Consider the following 20,190-nt stretch of genomic DNA (forward strand, 5'->3'; position numbering starts at 1 on the left):
CCCAAGGGAGTGCCTTGTTACCACAGCTATTTGAAGCCCAGAGCTCTGATCACAGCTGGCAGGGAGGCAGCTGCAGCAGAGGGGCAGAGGGGCAGAGAGGAGGGCAGCCTGGGTCGTAACCTTCAGCCACCATTCCTCCATCTTAGGCTTCTGCTTCTGAAGGTTTTGGCCTCAGGGCACATCTGCTCTGTAGATCAGCTTGACTGGCTTAATTCCTTCTATCAATAGTGCAGATAAGAAACCTCCAGAGAGCAGAGAAGCTCAATCTCCAACACCATTTTCCCACCTTCTGTGCCAAGACTCCCTGTAAGAATCCAGCTGACTAGGATCCCAGGGTGAAGACTGCAACCACAACAGAGTACCTTGGTACCACCACAGGAAGCTCAGGGCTCTGACTGAACAGATTGCAGGGAGGTGGCTGGCAGAAAGGAGTGGAAAGGAGGACGAGGGCAACTACCTTGAGCCTCCACACCTTCACCTTCACCTTCACCTTCACCTTCAAGCTTCTGCTGGCAGCTGGGGAAGATCTGGGCTCATTAATAAAATGGGTCAGCTTCATCAGTCTAATCCAGTTAATCAGCAGAGGAGAGGAAATAACCCCTTCAGGACAGAAAAGTCTAAATTCACAGATCCAACAAATAGAGGAGGCAAGAATACTGCCAATGACAGGGGGGAAAGAAGAAAAAATATGATTAAACAACAGGAAAAGAAAAAAGGAATAACAATCAAAATCTTCTATCAAGGTAATGAACAAAGAACAAATGGAACAGAGGAGGACCAAGGAACACCAAGCAAAAATTCAGGAAGTCCAGCGAACTGGACCCAGGCTTTGGAAGAACTCAAAACACAATTCAAAAAGCAATTAAAAGAGGCTAAAGACAATTGGGAAAAGAACTTAAGCAAAATAGGTCATCTGGAAACAGAGGCACATGAACTAAAACAAGAGAATAGTGTCTTAAAGGCTAGAATTGACCAGCTTAAAAATGAGGCAAAGAACGTGAAAGATGACCTACAAAGAAAAACAGATCAGAAGAAGGATGACCAAAAAGCCAGGGATGAAATTCAGTCTTTAAAAATTAGCATCCAACAACTAGAAGCAAATGACTTCACAAGGCAGCAAGAGTCTATAAAAAAACAAAATCAAAAGAATGAAAAAATTAAGGAAAATATGAAACACTTCATTGATAAAATGACAGACCTGAAAAAATAGATCCAGGAGAGACAGTTTAAGAATTATTGACTACTGGAAAGTCATGACAAAGTAAAAAAGCCCAGATATCACTCTACAGGAAATTATCCAAGAAAACTGCCCTGACATTCTAGAACAAGAAGGTAAAATAGGGGGCAGATGGGTAGGTTGTTGGATTGAGAGCCAAGCCTAGAGATGGAAGTCCTAGGTTCAAATCTGGCCTCAGACACTTCCTAGCTGTGTATCCCTGGGCAAGTCACTTAAGCCCCATTGTCTAGCCCTTACTACTCTTCTGCCTTAGAACCAATACACAGTATTGATTCTAAGACGGACGGTATGGGGTTTAAAAAAAAAAAAAAAAAGAGGGTAGAGATTGAAAGAATCCACAGATCACCTCTTGCATTAAATCCCAAATTGAAAACACCCAGGAATGTTATAGTCAAGTTTAAGAATGGCATAGATTTCATGTTGAAGAGGTCTCTAAGAGCTACTATTTATGGATGATATGATAACTAAATCTAATCTCATTGCAGGGATTCCAAAATGAGATTATGAAGTCACTCAAAAGAGTTTGGCTTAATTAGCTCATAGGAAAATTCAAGTTCTTTGAATTGAGGATAGTTTTTTCAATGACCTGAGAGTATTCCCTAAAACAAAAACTCTTAAGAAAATTGTTTTTAAAATTTTCATTCCACATTCCAATCCTTCCTCTAGCTCCTCCTACCCAATGAGAAATCAAGGAATACAATACCCATTATACACATGAAGTCATGTAAAACTTATTTTCAATTTAGCTATGTTGTACGGCAAGGGGTGGGAAGGGAGGCCCAAGGAAAAGTAAATACATATGCTTCAATCTGCATTCAGAATTCATCAATTTTCTATCTAGAACTGGATAGCATTTTTCATCATGGGTCTTTCACAACTGTCATGTTTTGTAATTATGTTCATATAAGTCCTATGTATCTTGGAAGCTAGACTCCAAAGTACTATGTATACTGTATGCAATTATTTTATTTTTAATTTAATTTTTTCCCTAATTATGAAAGTTTTCAACATTTTTCAAAGAATATTCAATCTTGAAACATTCAAGAAATAAGGCCTTTATTACAGACTTGTAAAAAATATTTGCACCATTGTGATTATTGTATATTATTTTCCATTCCATTTGCCCTTGTTTAGTTTCTGTCTTCAACTTCCTCTACTTTGCCTTCTTTTTTATGAGTCCCTCTCCTTCTTAACCCCTTCCCCTCCTGCCTTCCTATAAGGTAAGATAGCTTTCTATATCCAATTAATTGTGTATGTTCTTCTCTTATTGAGTCAATTCTGATGAGAGTAAGGTTTTCATGCTCTCCTCTCTTTCATACTTGTTTTAAGTGAGATGATTTACCCCATTCTATTTTTCCCTTTCTCTATGCTCAATACATTCCTTTTTCTCATGCCTTAATTTAATTTTTTATATCATCCTATCATATTCAACTCACAGCCTCACTCTCTGTCTATGTATATTATTAACTGCTTTAATACTGACAAAGTTCTTTAGCATCACAAGAATCATCTCTCCATGTAGGAATGTATACTGTTTAACCTAATACCTTTTTATTTCTTTTTCCTATTTACCTTTTTATGATTCTCTTCTGTCTTGTATTTGAATCAAATTTTTCATTCAGGTTTGGTTTTTTCATCAGAAATGTTTTAAAGTCCTCTATTTCATTGAATATCCATTTCTTTCCCCTAAAGAATTATGCTCAGTTTTACTGGGTAAGTGATTCTTGGTTCAAGTCCTAGCTGCTTTGCCCTCAGGAATATCATATTCTAGGCCCTCTGATCCTTTAATGTAGAAGCTGCTAAATTATGTATTATTCTGACTATGGTTCCATTATATCTGAATTGTTACTTTTTGGCTGTTTGCAATATTTTCTCCTTGACCTGGGAGTTTTGGTTGGCTATAAAATTCTTGTAATTTATTCTTTTATTTATTTTTACTTATTCTCTTTCAAGAAGAGATCAGTGAATTTCTATTTTGTCCTCTAGTTCTATAACATCAAGCCAAATTTTTCTTGATACTTTCTTGAAAGATAATGTCTAAGCTCATTTTTTGATCATGGAATTTGAGTAGTCCAATAATTCTTAAATTTGGATTTATTTTCTAGGTCAATTGTTATTCCCATGAGATACTTAACATTTTCTTCTATTTTTGCATTTCTTTGACTGTTTCTTGATGTCTCATCAAGCTTCCATTTAACCAATTCTAATTATTTTTAAGACATGATTTCCTTCCTTCCTTCCTTCCTTCCTTCCTTCCTTCCTTCCTTCCTTCCTTCCTTCCTTCCTTCCTTCCTTCCTTTCTTCCTTCCTTTCTTCCCTCCCTTCCATCTTAGAATCAATACCATGTATTGGTTCTAAGGCAGAAGAATGGTAAGGGATACACAATGGGGTTCAAGTGACTTGACCAGGGTCACACAGCTAGAAGTGTCCAGGGACATATTTGAACCCAGGACCTCCTGTCTCTAGGCCTGGCTTTCAATCCACTGAGCCACCCAGCTGTACCCAAAAACATGATTTTCTTGAGTGAGCTTTTGTACCTCCTTTTCCAAAGGGCCAATTCTGTATTTCAAGAAGTTTTTCTCTTCAGTACATTTTTGAATACTGTTTTCCATTTGACCTAGTCTGCTTTTTAAGAAGATATTCATTTCTTTAGTATTTTTGTGCCTCCTTTACCAAGCTACTGACTCCTTTGGTATGATTTTCCTGTATCATTCTCATTTTTTTCCCCATTTTTTCCCTAACTCTCTGATTTTTAAAATCCTTTTTGAGTTTCTCCATTAATTCCTTTTGGGCTTGAGAACAATTCCTTTCTTGGAGGCTTTGGATACAACAGTATTGTTTTTGTAGTTTTCTTCTGAGTTTGAGTCTTCCCTGTCATTAAAATAACTTTCTCTGCTTTCTTTTTGTTGTTGTTGTTGTTTACTCATTTTCTTTCCTTTTAGTTTAAAATTGGGAGTCTATCTGCTTTCCTTTTTGCCCTGTGCTCTGGTCTGTAATTCCAAGCACTCTTTTACCCCTTAGAACTGTAATTAGGGTCCCTTTGTCCCCCTGTGGCTGCAGCAAGTGTTGGTGTGTGCTAGTGTTCTTCCTCAACCTGTGACTAGGACTGTCACCTGCTTCTGCATATGGGCAAACAACAAGTCTTGCACCAAAAGAATGCAAAGGGAGCCCTGTAATCTCCTTTTGAGCAGTTGTCCAATCCCCCTTACCATCTGTGGTTAAGAATTCTGGAAGCCTTGCTGTTGCTTTAGCTGTGCACAAAGCCCGTTGCCTTGGAGGGGCATGTCCTGGCTCACTGCACTCTACCTTCACCCTGTCACACTAGATTCCCTTGTGCAAGCCTTCTAAGTTGTTTTGGACTGAAAAATTACTTCCCCTGGTCTTTTTGTGGGCTACATTGCTTCCGAATTAATTTTGATGTGTTATAACATACAAAGTCCCTGGTACTTTCTCTGTCATCTTGTCTCCACCCATCCGCAATTTTTTTAATGGAATTTCTTTTTCTATCTCTTCCAGTTGAGTTTTGTTGGTAATATGTAGACATATTTGTGAAATGCATAGATTTATTTTCCATTCAGCAACTTTGCTAACATTATCATAACTAACTTTCAAAATTAAATCTCTGCATTTAACTATAGGTATATAATAAGGTATTCTAAATATAACTCATCTGTAAAAAGTGACAATTCTGTTTCCACATAGCCTATATTTTTAAATTTTGTTTTTCTAGTCTGAATTGCTACAGACAGCACTTCTAGTATATTTTGAATAATAATGGTAATAATGGACATCCTTGTTTCAATCCTGATTTTACTGGAAAGGCTTTTAGTTTATCCCCATCAAAAATAATACCTGTTCTTGGTTTTAGATAAATATTACTTTAAGAACAACTATACCTAGTCCCAAGATTTCTGTAGTTTTTAATAGGAACAGGTGTTAAATTGTGTCAAAAATTTTTTTCAGTGTCCATTAACAATCATATAATATGTCTGGTTTTTGTTCTTTAAAGAGTTAATTGTGCTCATAATTTTCCTGGCATAAATTCAACCTGGTCATAATGTATGATCCTTCTAATATATTGCTATAATATCCTTGCTAGCATTTTATTTTTAAAAATTTTAATGGATATGCATTAAGGAAATTGGTCTATTGCCTTCTTTCTCTGTTTTTGCTTTCCCTAATTTAGGTATCAAAATTTTAATTGTTTCAAAGAAGGAATTTTATAGGACTCACTCCTTTTCCTATTTTTAAAACATTATATTTGGAAGAATTTCCTTATAAATCATCTAGCCCTGTAGTTTTTTCTTAGGAAGATCATTTATGGCTTGCATAATTTTTTCCACCTAAGACAGGACTACTTAAATATTCTACTTCTCTTCTGTTAATCTGGTTAACTTATATTTTTGTAACAATTCATATATTTCATTTGGATAGTAAGTATTACTGAGATAAAAGTTGGGCAAAATAGCTCCTAATTGCTCTAATTTCATCTCTACTGTACATTCATCTTTTAAAAAATTTGATACTGGTAACTTGGTTATCTTTCTTTTTTTAAAAATAAAATTAGTCGGGGCAGCTGGGTAGCTCAGTGGAGTGAGAGTCAGGCCTAGAGACAGGAGGTCCTAGGTTCAAACCCAGCCTCAGCCACTTCCCAGCTGTGTGACCCTGGGCAAGTCACTTGACCCCCATTGCCCACCCTTACCAATCTTCCACCTATGAGACAATACACCGAAGTACAAGGGTTTAAAAAAAAAAAAAATAAAATAAAATAAAATAAAATTAGTCAACAGCTTATATATTTTAATGGTTTTTTTTTTCACATTAAAAAGTTTCCAGTTGGGTATAGTTAGGGGACTCAGTGGATTGAGAGTCAGGCCTAGACGTGTGAGGTCATAGGTTCAAATCTGGCCTCCAATACTTCTTAAAAGTGTGATCCTGGGCAAGTCACCTAACCTCTGTCATCTTAGAACCAATATGCATTATTGAGTCCAAGATGAAAGGTAAGGTGTTTTGTTTTTTAAGGAAAGAGAAATAATTTGATAGCATATTTGACTAAAAACCAAAGAATATCAAGAATTTTTTCAGGCTTCCTAAATTTGGGATCCATTGTAAAAACAATTTTGAAAGTTTAAAAGAATTATGACCAATACAGTAATCAATCATGACTCCAAACTACCAATGATGAAGAATAATTCACCTCCTGAGAGAGAAAAAATGAGATTTATTTTTGGGCATTGTTTGACCATGCACATCTTTTAGAAGGGCTTTGTCTTTCTTTTTCTTTTCAGGAGAGGTAGGAAGGAGAAAAATCTTGATGACTGGAAAAATATTTTAAAAGCTTTTTAAAAAAAATCTATGCTCCCCCCCCAATTATTCTTATTTTTTTTTTAACCCTTAACTTCTGTGTATTGGATCCTTGGTAGAAGAGTGGTAAGGGTGGGCGATGGGAGTCAAGTGACTTTTCAACTTGCCCAGGGTCACACAGCTGGGAAGTGTCTGAGGCAGGACTTGAACCTAGGACCTCCTGTCTCTAGGCCTGACTCTCAATCCACTGAGCTACCCAGCTGCCCCCCTCCCATTATTCTTAAAGGGGAGAGAGATGTAGACTTATGATTTCATCAGGTAAGAAAAACTACCAATAAAGGTAATGCAGATTGGTAACTATACTATTTCTTGAGACACTGAGAGGTTAATTGACTTGCAAAGGCACCATTCAGTAGGATTCAGAGGCAGGAGCTAAAATCAGCTCCTTATCCACTAAGGCAAAACTATCTCCCCTGTGATTCTATCAATCCCAGAAATGGTAGAAAGTATTTAGAATAATCCCTGAAGAAGAAATGCTAACTAACTTCAGAAAATTGCCTAAAGGTAAAAGAAGTAATGATTAGAAATCCTTCTAGGGTCATGTTGGCAACATATGACATGCATGCCAGAGGGGGCTGTTACCTTCCCCCTCTCTACAAGCCTGAGGACATTTTTCACATCACCTACCCCTCTTGCTCAGTAGTCCAATGGGAACACTTCCTCCTTCCCCATCTAGGGTAAGGGGGTAGCTCAGATGCGGCAGGAGGGTTGAAGTTTGGGTACTCAGTCTCTAAAAGGTTTGCCATTATTGCTTATGGGGAACAAATATATACTAAAAAAAAAAATTTATAAAGAATCCATAACACTAAGATAATTTTTTCTTCCTTTAAAATGTAGCTTAAACATCTTCCTCTGCCTGAAATTTTTCCTGATTTCCCCAATAGATAATGTTCTTCTTCCCAGATTACCTTATACTTGACTGCTTTGTATAGATTTGTATTTATTAACTTTATATTTGTTGGATATGCTTTTACATTTATGGCTTTCCCCATTTGAGTGTTCATTTCAACTAATTGATTGTTTCATTATTTATTCTTCTATCTCCAGTGCCCAGAAATACTATATTAGTATATATAATAGTAATACTAAAACTAGTAACAAATAACTGTTCATTTATTTTACACAGATTTATTCCCTATTTGTTCATAAGCTTTCTTTTTAAGTCACTATTATTTTTTGATCAACATTGTTTCAAAATAACATTGTTATGAAATGTGTATACACACACACACACACACGCCCCTCTGTAGTGTCAAATCCATTTGTTATATTATTTAATTGTACACTGACATTTTTTTCTGTAGACTACTTCTACGCTCTCATCATAGCTTTGATTTTTTTTTCATGGAGCCAAGAAATAATAGTAGACTACATAGATTCTAAATGATACCTACACAAAATAGATAAGTCATTCCCTCTAAAGCAGACAGTTTCAGATAAAAGTCCACTTGTATTAAATTGGTTGATAACATGTGAAGAAATTAGCTGTGTATATTTTGATGAGACCTTAACTCTTAAGCCTACAAATGCTACATTTGATATAGTTTAAAAAAATTAAAATTAATTTTGTTTTAAAATAACATCAGGATACAAGAAAAGCACACTAATACACCGTTGGAGTTGTGAATTCATCAAACCATTCAGCAAAGTAATTTGGAATCATAGCTAAAAAAGCTTCAGAATGGTACAAAACCCTTTTTGACCCAGTGATTCTACTACCAGATATAAACTCCAAAGAGTAAAGTAAAACAACAAAGAGGGAAAGGATTGATATATACAAAAATATTTAAAATAGCATCTTTTGTTGTAGCAAAAAAAGGGGGGGCAGTGTCTCTCAACTGAGCACTGTATTAAACAAATCATATAATAAATAGCATTATTTTACCATTAAAAATAATGATAAAGACAGATTTGGAGAAACTTGGTATTCCAGAAATAGCATTTTCTTTACTCAGGGTCCCTGAGTTCCCAGACTTCCTCCTCCCATGCAACCTGATTGACCTTAACTTCCCTCATGAAGCTTTCCAGCCTGGGAACATAAAAGGTCCCTCCTCATGCAGTTAGGGAACGGAAGAACTGCTGGTTGCCTCAGACCACGTGAGCCTCCTTGCTTTGATGACTGTACTGATTAAACACATTTCCAGATATAGGCAAGGAATGTCTATTCCAGAGAAGTTGAGCTATTGTCTTCTTACTTCATTTTAACAAAGTAAAGTCCTCCTTTGTTTGATGATTCATGAGCACCTTATTTCATCCCAATATGGAAACTGAATGAAGAGGGTGCTGGCTTTGGAGTTATACCCACATATGGGATGAATTGTGTGAAGTAATGCCAAGTGAAATTAGTAGAAGCAGAACAACTTATATAATGACAATATTGTAAAGGAAAATAAATGAAAGATTTATGAACTCTGATCAATGTAATGATCAACCATGATGCCAAACAACTGATCATATTTTACATTTGTTGGCAAAGTAGTGATGGACTGACAATAGGTATATATTTTCAAGTATCATCTTTCAAATAAAATATACATTTTCTGGCAAGACCAATGGAATGGATTTGTTCAGCTTGACTATATTTATTTGTTACAAAAGAGGGCTTCAGGGATGATGGGAGAGTTAATGAGGGAGTAGTTATTAAAAAAATAACCCAATCTCAATGAATCCTCTAAGAAATACACAGAAGAGAACTAATACTAAGGTGTTATCAAACAAGAAATTGCCATTACTGATTTAGAACAATATTGGCCATGGAGTCAGAAGTCTTGGTTTCAAATCCGACACCTGATGTTTACTGACTTGTGTAACTTGGGCAAAATATTTAATTTCTCTGAGCATTAGCTGCCTCATACGTATAATGAGGCAATTGGACTCCAATGGCTTCTCAACTACTTTTCAGCTCAAAGTCTTTGCTACTTTGATCAAATAGAAATCATTAAACTCAATTTATTCTGGTAGCCAGAGTTTCAAATATGTTGCAACTTTAAAAAATAAGAAGAATTTGAAAAAGAGAATGAACTTATTCTTGATTTATCCCATACTATAAAACATAAGTCAAATTCAAAATCATAAAACCTGAATAAGACAATCAGAAAAACAACTTTGAAGGTATATCAGCAATATTTTTTTAGAGGATGTCAATATATCACACAAATATAAAGGCAATAATCTCATTAAGATTCAAAGTAACTGAAACATGAAAAGAGTCCAGGATACTCCAAAATAGTATTTCTAAACTGAATTCAAAATTTAATAAACATTACTAGGCTATACTTTTCTATTTTACAAATACAGAATTGGAGAAGTTTTTATTCAATAATAAGCAACTGAAGAACCAAAAATACAACCTAGAACAAAAGACTAAATTTGACCACATAGTCATGCTGATCGTGTTGCTCTTAAGGAAAGACATAAATCATCCTGAAAAGAATATACTCATACTTACACATATAGTATTCTCCAACCCAAAACAAGACAGGAGTATGAAATATTTTAGAACTTGCCTCTTTCTCAGTGTCTCTTGATATACAAGTCCACTGGTTCTCCTTCACGCTGTATGCCCAGAAGTCAGCCAGATCTTGTGTTCCATCCCATCCACCAAACAAATAAACAGTCTCTATGATAATTAGAAAAAAATATGTAATTATTTAAAAGACAGACATTGTCAAAAAGTACCAACCTCCAATCAGATTTAGCCAATGGTTAATACAAAATCAAGATATTCAAACACTACTTAGCTGACTATATTTGGGTCAACATTTATAAACCATAACATTTCCACAATTAAAGCCTCTATAGATCTGGATGGCAGTATCAGAAGTTCCAAAGACGTTATAGATCTTTAGTTTCCTCTTCTGGAAAAATAAGGAAAATAAACCAGCTAACATTAAAAGTCCCTTTGAAGAACTGTGCTTCTACAGTGTAACAACACTTCTGAGATAACTATTGGTTTGGCAAATTATGCAAAAATCAGTTTCTTTCCATAGCAAACTCAATAAAATGGTTTAAACCGTTTTCCAGACTGTCTCATGGTTACAAGAGTTTATCATAGACCTGTGATGGCAAATCTATGGCAGACAGAGACCTCTCTGTGGGCATATGTGTCATTGCCCATCAGTTAGTTACTAGAAAGGCAAAGGGACTGAGGCAGAGCTGTTCCTCTTCCCTTCTCCACAAGCACAGCATGTAGTCTAGGGGTGGGGATGGGGCACAACATGTGGTCTCTAAACGGTTCACCAACAATGTCATAAACTGTAGAGCTGGAAGAGACCCTAACTACCATTTCATAATAAACCTCCAATTAATAGATGAAATAAGAGTTGGAACAATTCCCCAAAGTGACAAAGGTAAAGCTGTTTTCAAGTCTAGTTTTCTCACTCAAAATCCAGGGCTCTGTCCACTACATAAAAATATGAATGCTTTAGGGTAACGCTGAGAACACTTTAAAAATGCACATCTCTGAAATGTCCAAAAATTGGGAAAATCAAAATACAATATGCAAAGATGAATTATTGTTTTGACATTTTTAAGTGATCCCAGAAATTATGCCTTCAAATCAGTCCTGATACTAAAACATTTGTTCTTTGATTAATCTGCCAATCTGACATATTATGTAATTTATCACAATTATTTAACCTCTCTATTGCAAGCTCATTTGTTGAAAGGAGGTATGTACATGTTTATGCATATACTTAGTACTTTGGAGGTAGGGACAGGAGGTGCAGAGAAATACTGATATATTTGCTTATTTTAATCCTTTGAGGGGAAATTAATTTTCCTTCCCCAAAACTCTTTCCTATTTGCTATCATTGATTGTTTAAGACAATTTTTAAGACTCAGAAAAGGTACCAATCCACATTGGTAGAGGAAGTTTCTTATACCAATAATATCACACAAACACTAAAAACAATTTGCTTTTACTAGAACTTTTCCTGCTTTGCCAACTATTTTTAAAAAGTTTTTAATAATGTCTTCTGTTCCTAACATTAGCATGGTATTATTACCAGTACTGTTCCCTTTTTCCTTTAGAGAACTACCCCCCCCCCAAAACAAACACTGTTTAAAAGGGGGTGGAGGTGGAGAGAGCAGCATGACTGATTAATATACGGGACAAGTCTGAAAACATCTCAATGTGTAAAACCTGTCAACTTCTCACCTTCAAGAAGGGTTGTTGGAGGTGTCCTCTCATAACTCTTAAATTTGAATCATGCTTGATATTTACGGTTTTGATATATTCATTTTTGAAGTTTTGGCAGTTTGCATTTATATTGCTGTGGTTATTATGTACATTGTTTTCTTGGCTACACTTACATATAGATCTTTAACACAAAAAGTGCTGGTAAACATATTTTGACATACACGGGAACTTTCTTAACTTTCTTCAACTATGGATTTATATGATATACAGCTAATATTAGATTCTCTGTTTCAAAGGGTATGGAAAATTTAGTCACTTAATTTGCATAATTCCAAACTACTTCTCCAAATGGCTGTACCATTTTACAGCTTCCACAACAATGTTATTGCTTTGTTTATTCTTTCATGATCTCTCCAACATTGACTACTGTCATCTTTGAAAATCTGCAACTCTGGGATTGCTTTGATTTCCATTTCTCTTATTATTAGTTACTTTGAGCATTCTTTCATGTGGTTGTGAATACTTTGCAGGCAATTTTTCTTGAGAATTGTTTCTTCACAACCTTTAATCTTTACTTAGTCTTATTTGTTTATTGTTGATATATCTTGGGTTCCAAACCCTTATAAAAGAAATCTGATACAAAAACTTTTATCGATTCAACCACTTCCTGGGTGCATTGATTTTTCTATACTGAACCTTTCTGTTTCATGTAATCAAAGTTATCTATTTTATCTTTTGAGATTTCCTCTTTTCTTGTTTTGTTAATGTTACCTACTCAAAGTTGTGAAAGTATATTTGAATTTTTAAAAATAATATGATCACCACACCAATGCAACTACCAACAATTTGGAAATTGGTCTTGATCAAGGACACATGACAAAACTAGTGGAAATGCGCATCGGCCATGGGTGGGGGGACTGGGGGGGGGTGGGGGTGAAGGGGATAGGAGGAGCATGAATCAGGTAACCATGTTAAAAATGTATATTAATAAATGTTAAAAAAAATAAAAATAAAATAAAAATAAAATAATATGATCATCAATGTTAAGGTCCTACATCTATATAGAATGTACTGTGGAATATGGCATAAGATATTTGTCTAATTTCTACCAGAAAGCTCTCTGGTTTTTACAGTTTAAAACAGATAAGTAGATTTTTCCTAGGTAATTTATGTTTCCCCTTTAGCAAATGCTGGGTTACATTGTTTCTGATTCTCCATTGTCTGGTGTAAACCACTGATTTACCTTTATTTTTTGTTTTTTAATCAACCAGATGGTTTTATAATCTAGTTCAAGGTCTAAAAGTGCTATTCCTCCTCCATCACTATTTCTTTTCAACATTTCCCATATATTTTGTTCCTTTTGTTTTTTCAAATGAGTTTGGTTATTTTATTAAGTTCTATAAAGTATTCTCTTGATAATTGGACTGGTATAACATTAAAAGTGGATGTTAACTTTGGTAGCATTGCCTTTTATTATATTGACACAAGCTAGCCACAAGCATTGGATATTCCTCTAGTAATTTAAGTTGTTCTTTATTTAAGAAGTACTTTTTAGGGGGCAGCTAGGTGGCTCAGTGGATTGAGAGCCAGACCTAGAGATAGGAGGTCCTAGGTTCAAATCTGGCCTCAGACACTTCCTGGCTTTGTGACCCTGGGCAAGTCACTTGACCCCCATTGCCTTGCCCTTACTGCTCTTCTGCCTTGGAACCAATACACAGTACTAATTCTAAGACAGGAAGTAAGGGTTAAAAAAAAGTACATTGTAAATAAATCTATACAAGTATTTGTTTTGTTTGGTAGGCTGATATCCAGATTTATGTATCTTGTAGTTATTTGGAATAGGATTCTAATTTCTATTTTTGCTTCTTGTGTTTTATTATTATTATTACTACATGGAAATGCTGTAGATCTTTCAGGATTAATTTTTTAGCTTAAAATTTTGCTGGTTATTCATTGTCTTGGTGTCCTTGCTGATTCTCTAGGATCTTCCAGGTATACCACCATTATCAGCAAATAGAAAATTATTTCCTCTACTTATCATTAGACCTTTAGCTTCATTCTCTAGTCTTACTGCTGTTATTAATATGGTCAACCCTATCAGTTAATAGTGGGGAGAGTAGGCAACCTTGCTTCACTTTGGAATTTAGTGGAAAAGGTTTTACTATATCCCCAGTAGAATGTGATGATGCTTTTGTCTTTAAATAAATGCTTTTTATGTTATTAGAAATGTCTGTATTTTGTGTAAAAAATTTTTATGTAAAAGAGAACCATACTTTGCATCTATTGAAATGATCATGTGGGTTTGGAAATTCTGGTTTTTACTACGATAGTGTTGATTTCCTAATGTTGAACCATCCTGGTAACCCTCGTATAAATTCCAGTTGGTATAATAAATTATTTTAAAAATATAATGCACAATATTTTATAATGTAATTTTAAATATATTTTATATAAATTATGATAATTATGTAATATAATTATTTTATAGTGGATGAATCAGTATAGTCTGTTTGACAGGATTTGAAAACAATTTTGAGCCAATATTTATGAATGGTATTAGTCAAAAGCTTTCTTTCTGTGTTTCATCTTTTCCCTGATGTAGGTATTAGGGTTATATTTGCCTCATAAAAATGTCTCTGGTAAGATGCTTTATTGTTTCTTGAGAATTTAGGAAGTATGAATTCTAACTATTCTTTATAAGTTTGAAAGAATCAATCAGATCCAGGAGTGAGTTTGTTTGTTTTTTCCTTTAATAAGTTCCTTTACAGGTAGATTTCCTTTTCTGAGACTGAGTTACTAAAGATCTCCATCTGGTTGTCTGAGCGGTTAGGTATTTTATGTTTCTGATGGTATTCCTCAATTTCTTTTGTTTTCTCAGTTTTGTTAGTTATAACTGTGAATGATAATTTGACTATTCTTTTTTCTCTTCTGATTTTCTTGTAATCTTGCATGACTCTTTTATACTGATTTGATTTTCTGCTTTCTTTTTCATCAGCTTAGCTAAAAACGTCTATTTTATTAGTCTCTTCAAAGAAATTATTTTTACTTTTATTTATATTTTTCTTTTTTCAATTTATCTATTTCTTCTCTAATTTTAATAACTCCTTTTTGTGCTTATTTTATAAGATTTATTCATTTGCTGATATAATTTTGAAAATGTACATTCAGCTTGTCCTCTCTTTTTCATCAATGTATGTTTGCAAAGATATAATTTTTCTCTTGAAGACTACTTCAGCTACATCTCAGGAACTTCAGTATGTTGTTTCACCATTGTAATTTTGTTCACACAATTATAATTAATAAACCTAGAGACCCCAACTAGACAACAGGAAACAAATAGACTCCAGCTAAGCAACAGGAAACTAATAACCCCCAGCCTAGGCAACAGAAAACCAACAAAATGGTTGCCAATAACATCCCACCCCTCTCAGGGACATCCAATGAAGTTAATCCAAGTAGCTCACCTTCCCCTGAGACAACCAATAGGGACAACCGAAGCTGTATTACCCCTGCAACCTCCTAATGCTTAGATATCATGATTCCCCTACCCAGGTGGAACTCTCCAGCCACCTCTACTGGCATCAGTCTTCCCCCTGCTGCTTCTTTCCTCCAACCCCCCACTATCCCTTTCCTCCATTAAAGCTTTGCTATATTACCTTACTCTGAGTCTCATTGGTCTCTTGGGTCAAACCCCCATCAGTCAGACTAGCATAATGGTGCCAAAACCCAGGAGCCATTAAAGTGCAACTCAACTGGGCCAAGCCACCCCCAGGTCCCTGAAACCAGTTTGACCTCTAACCTTTCTGAGACACTCTCTCTTTTCCCCTCCCTCCCTCCTTGACTCTTTGATGCCATCTTTCTCTTCTTCCCTCTGATTGTATCTGCAGCTGCCACTTAACAAAGGATATCTCTAGGTGAGTCTAACTCCTATCCCATCTCATCTCCATGACTGTGTCCCTCTGACTTTCCACAAAAGTCCGCGGCCCCTGGCCCCATAAAGTCTGAATGTTTAGCCAGAGCCACTCTCCTCATTCTCAATTCCCCCTCCCCAGGGACACCTGGGAAAAGGAGAATCACTCTGTCTTGCCTTTGAGCTAACCCTTTTTGTACCAAAAGGAGGTTGATTCTCTTGGTGCAGTGGGAACCAGGGGCAAGATTCTTGGACTCACCATTCTCATCTCTCCCTTTATATCTCATAACCTAAGGAACTGCCAGAGAATACTCCCTTGGCCTGCTTACGTAAAAATCTGAAAAAATTACAACTGGCTGACAATATAAAACTGACTGACCTTGACGATTTTTCCCAGAAGACTAGTAAATGATCAGAGACTCCCCATGTCCTAGCCTTTTGGACACTCTGTGGCAAGCCTTTCCTCTGCTAGCATCTATCCTGGCACCAGCCCCACTTTTTCTCCCTAACTCTGTAGCTCTGCACCTGTCTCATGTCTCCTCTGCTTCCTGCCAGTCCACTCCACAGCAGGAGTAGTTTGTCTTATATACCATCGCATCTAACCTGCCCCCTGAGGGAAGTGGCTATGGGGACTGGAGGATGTAGGTCCATGCCCCCTTTTCCATGATGGATTTGGCTATCTCAAAATTAGAAAGTGTGTTTATGTTGTCTTGGAAGTAACATCTTCATTCTTAATTGTGCTGAACTTAAGGAAGTTTTCAGGTTCTGAATATAGTATCAGAATTCAGAATAGGCTGTGTGTATTGTTCATTCTGAGACCAGCTAGCAACCAACCAAGCATTTTCTTCTTCCCTCAGTATAAGAAACAACTGGGAGTTGAAGTCATTGTTAATCAAGGTAATGTTAGTGGAAATTTAACTCCCTGCAAAATTATTAACTGTTTTTCTGACTCGCCTGGAAAAAAACTTTTACATTTTCCTTTAGCTTTTGGTCTGTGTGTGCAGTCACTAGCTCTGCAAAACAAAAGGCTTGTTCGAATTATGGAATTTCTAAACAAAGGAATTGGATTACTCAGAACACAAATCTGTTTATAATAGAGTATTGATTTCTAATAATTGGTCTTTGTACCAGGATGAGTTATACCTTAAGGAGAAGAGAAGAGAATCAAATAACAGCTGTGTGTGAATCCTAGAAAATTTTCAGCTCTAAACTGATTTGCTGTTTGAGGTAAAAGGTTTTGGGACTGCAACTAATACATTATTTTCAGTTTTGAATTCAGATATAGTTGTCTGATGGATCATTGATCAGTATGTTAGAAATTCACCATTTAAGAGAAAAGTCACAAGATACTCAGAAGAAGTGTGATCCTGAACTATCACAGATGGAGGTCCTTAAAAGTTGAGGGGACAATTTCAGCATAGCGAGATGGGATCCCTTCCAACTAATGTGAATCCTATCTAATTATTCCTGAGTCTGGCTATAAAGTGCAATTGCTAATATATGACTAATTAATAACTGATTCTTACCTCTAGTCAAACAGTGTTATAATCGTTTCCCTGCTTTTTCCTTTCATAGCAAATTTTCCTATAATCAAAACAAGTGGCCAATGGAAGATTGCATAATAATAATGCATAATTACATAAGGCAAATTGTGAGATGTGATTGTTTTCAGTCTAATGTCATTCCATATCCCAAGCAATCAAGTGAACTGGTAACTGAAGCCCTTGAAATTTGAATGTGTGTAACAATCAAATATGTTATATTACTTACCTAAGTAGCTATAACCCACCCCAGTGGTTACCTCAGTAGCCAGTTCAACTATCCATAATGTTCTCCTACTGGGGTCTTTCAGACATCACCCAGATAATCCCAGTGGGTAGATGGAGACAGAACTGGGAGAGAATCATTGTTGACCCACACCACCCCTTCTCAGCAGGAAGCAGTCTGATGAGCAAGAATTATGCCCCGTTCCCCCTTGGAATCCTGGTTCCCTCTCCAATCCTATTTTTTCTTTTTTATACAAAGAAAAAAGGTGGGAATGATAAACCTGCAGACCCCAGCTAAGCAACAGGAAACTAACAAACTCCAGCTTGGGCAACAGAAAGCCAACAAAACAGTTGCCAACAATATCCCCCCTTTTCAGGGACAACCAATGAAGTTAATCTAAGTAGCTTACCTTCCCCAAAGACAACTAATAGGGAAAACCCAAGTTGAATTACCCCTAAGATCCCCCAATGCTGTAAGATCTCATGATTCTCCTACTCCAGCTACCTCTATTGGTATCAGTCCCCCTTACTGTTTTTCCCACCTCTCCCCAATTAAAGCTTTGCTATATTACTTTACTCTGGTTTCATAGTTTCTTGGGTTGAACCTCTGTCAGTCAGACTAACAATTAGTTGTTTTTATGATCCCCTTATTATTTAGGATTTCATTGTTAAATCTTCAGTTGGGTCTGTGTCTTTTGCTTATGGTCTCTGAACCAATGGGGTTATTTTTTATTGCTTTATGGTCTTTAGATAATGTATTAAATACTACTAACCTTTTTACATTTGTTTGCAATATATCTCATCACACTAATATATGGTCATTTTTTGTAGAAGTTAAATATGGTACTGAAAAAATGTATATTCTCTTGTAGACTTACTTAAAGACATCATGAGTCTTTTAAATCTAGTTTCTTCAGTAATATTTTCCCTTTTATCTTTCTGTTCAACTTAATCCAAAACTAAGAGAGGGAAAATGAATTATTCTTTCACTATTACATTACTGTGTAATGTCTCTTTGTAGCTCAGTTAATGTTTCCTTCATGAATTTGGATGCTAAGACATTTGGAGAATATGTTTATTACTGATGTTGGCTTGTGGTTGATTTTTTTTTTTACCATAGTAGTTTACTTATTTATCCTTTTATAATTTTTATGTTTTTGCTTTGTCAGACAGCATGATTACAATTTGTGCATTTTTAAATTAACTTGATGCACAGTTAAAAAAATTCTATCCCATCAGTTTTATTTTGGGTACATCTTTGTTCTTTAATTGTGTTTCTTATGAACGAAAGTCTAAGATTTTGTTTTATTATCTATTCTGATACCGTTTCATTTTATTGGACTGTTTGATCTATTTGTATTTAAAGAAGGGTTTTAGATTTCTTCCATTTGTCTCTAATATTGTTCCTCCCACCCCAAATCCAATAACTTATTGGGTTTTGAACCCAATGTCAAACCTCAAATATCTCAAAAAGTGTTGGATCATTCTTTGTTTTGCAGTATTTATTTACAGAATTTGAACTCTAATATATCTGATGATCAGATTTTCTTCTACTGTTAATATTTTCCTTGTTGCTTACGTTTAGAATATAAAAATAGAATATAAAAGTTTTCTTTTTCTTGAGCTCTTCAATAATTTCAGTCTTTCTTCCCCTCCCCCCACTTATCACTTTCCAGCCCCCCTCTCCTCTAATGATAAGGCTATATGTGAAGTGTCTTCACTTGCTCTCATGCTGGGCAATTCACAGTTCACCAGTCTAGTGACCTTTTGGGGGGCAAGAACTGCTGGAGGGATGCTAAGCTTTCCCCCTGAAATCTTAGACAAATGTCACATATCCCTCCCTCCTCCTCCCAGTGGTGTCCTCTTTTAGTGTCATGTCCACCTCCTTTTGTTCTTGAGTTCTCTAAACTAGAACTGATGATTCAGAGAACTGTAACCTTTGTGCTACAGGATTGATATGTGTGGGATTCAGCTCTCTTTCAAGTCCAAACACTTGTCCTACCCCTTTTCCTTTATTTCTCTGCCCTCTTACAGACATCTCTTGCAGCCCTGAACACTATCTTGGCCCCAGCAGACTTTTGCAACTTGAAACACTGCCATAGCAATGATTTTCTGTTGTGACTAGTCAATGTTAGCAGTCTAAAGTCAGGATCTCTATGGAACTGGAAGTGGGGAAAGGGGAAGACGGAGTGTGGGGCTAGGCTTTCTGACAAGCCTGTGATCAGTCTTTGGATTGGTTAGTGCATCCTACTGCCAGTTGTATTGTGGCAGTGGGAGAGGGGTACAAAGTAGACTCAGAGTTAGCATAAGAATATGTTTGTTGGTTTGTTTAAAACTTTATGGATTCTGTTTTCTATAGCAATGATGTCAGACTCAAAGACAAACATATTCTTGTAGGCTTCATATTAACTTAGAAAACCACAAATTAATATTACTTTTGTTGTATTATTTTTTATTTATCTTGCTAAACGTTTTCCCTTCCTTCCTTTCCTAATCCTTACTTTGTCTTAGTAACAATTCTAAGACATAAGGGCAAGGGCTAGGCAAAAAAGTTAAGTGGCTTGCCCAGGATCAGAAAGCTAGAAAGTATCCTGATCCATCTGGCTCCAGGGATAGTTTTCTATACATTGTACTACTTAAGGTGCTCCCCCATTTACATTTTAATCTACTTTGGGCCTCATTGTGGAGATTTTTTGAAGGCCTCAAATTTGGCACTTGTTCTAGACAATAGAAACAGCTGAACTTGCTTTATCTTTGGCACATAATTTTTGTT

The 20,190-nt window shown here is 35.8% G+C and overlaps 1 protein-coding gene across 1 annotated transcript in view; it reads right to left on the reverse strand.

Moving 5' to 3' along the window:
* The window catches only part of MKLN1 (muskelin 1), a 240,632-nt gene that overhangs the window by 52,001 nt on the left and 168,441 nt on the right, over positions 1-20,190 (reverse strand). The window contains exon 9 of the mRNA XM_044679015.1: positions 10,108-10,220. Within this exon, the coding sequence (XP_044534950.1) occupies positions 10,108-10,220 (113 nt within the window). The remainder of the gene's footprint in view (positions 1-10,107; positions 10,221-20,190) is intronic.

The sequence above is a fragment of the Gracilinanus agilis genome, chromosome 5 (assembly GCF_016433145.1).
Source record: "Gracilinanus agilis isolate LMUSP501 chromosome 5, AgileGrace, whole genome shotgun sequence".
NCBI lineage: Eukaryota > Metazoa > Chordata > Mammalia > Didelphimorphia > Didelphidae > Gracilinanus > Gracilinanus agilis.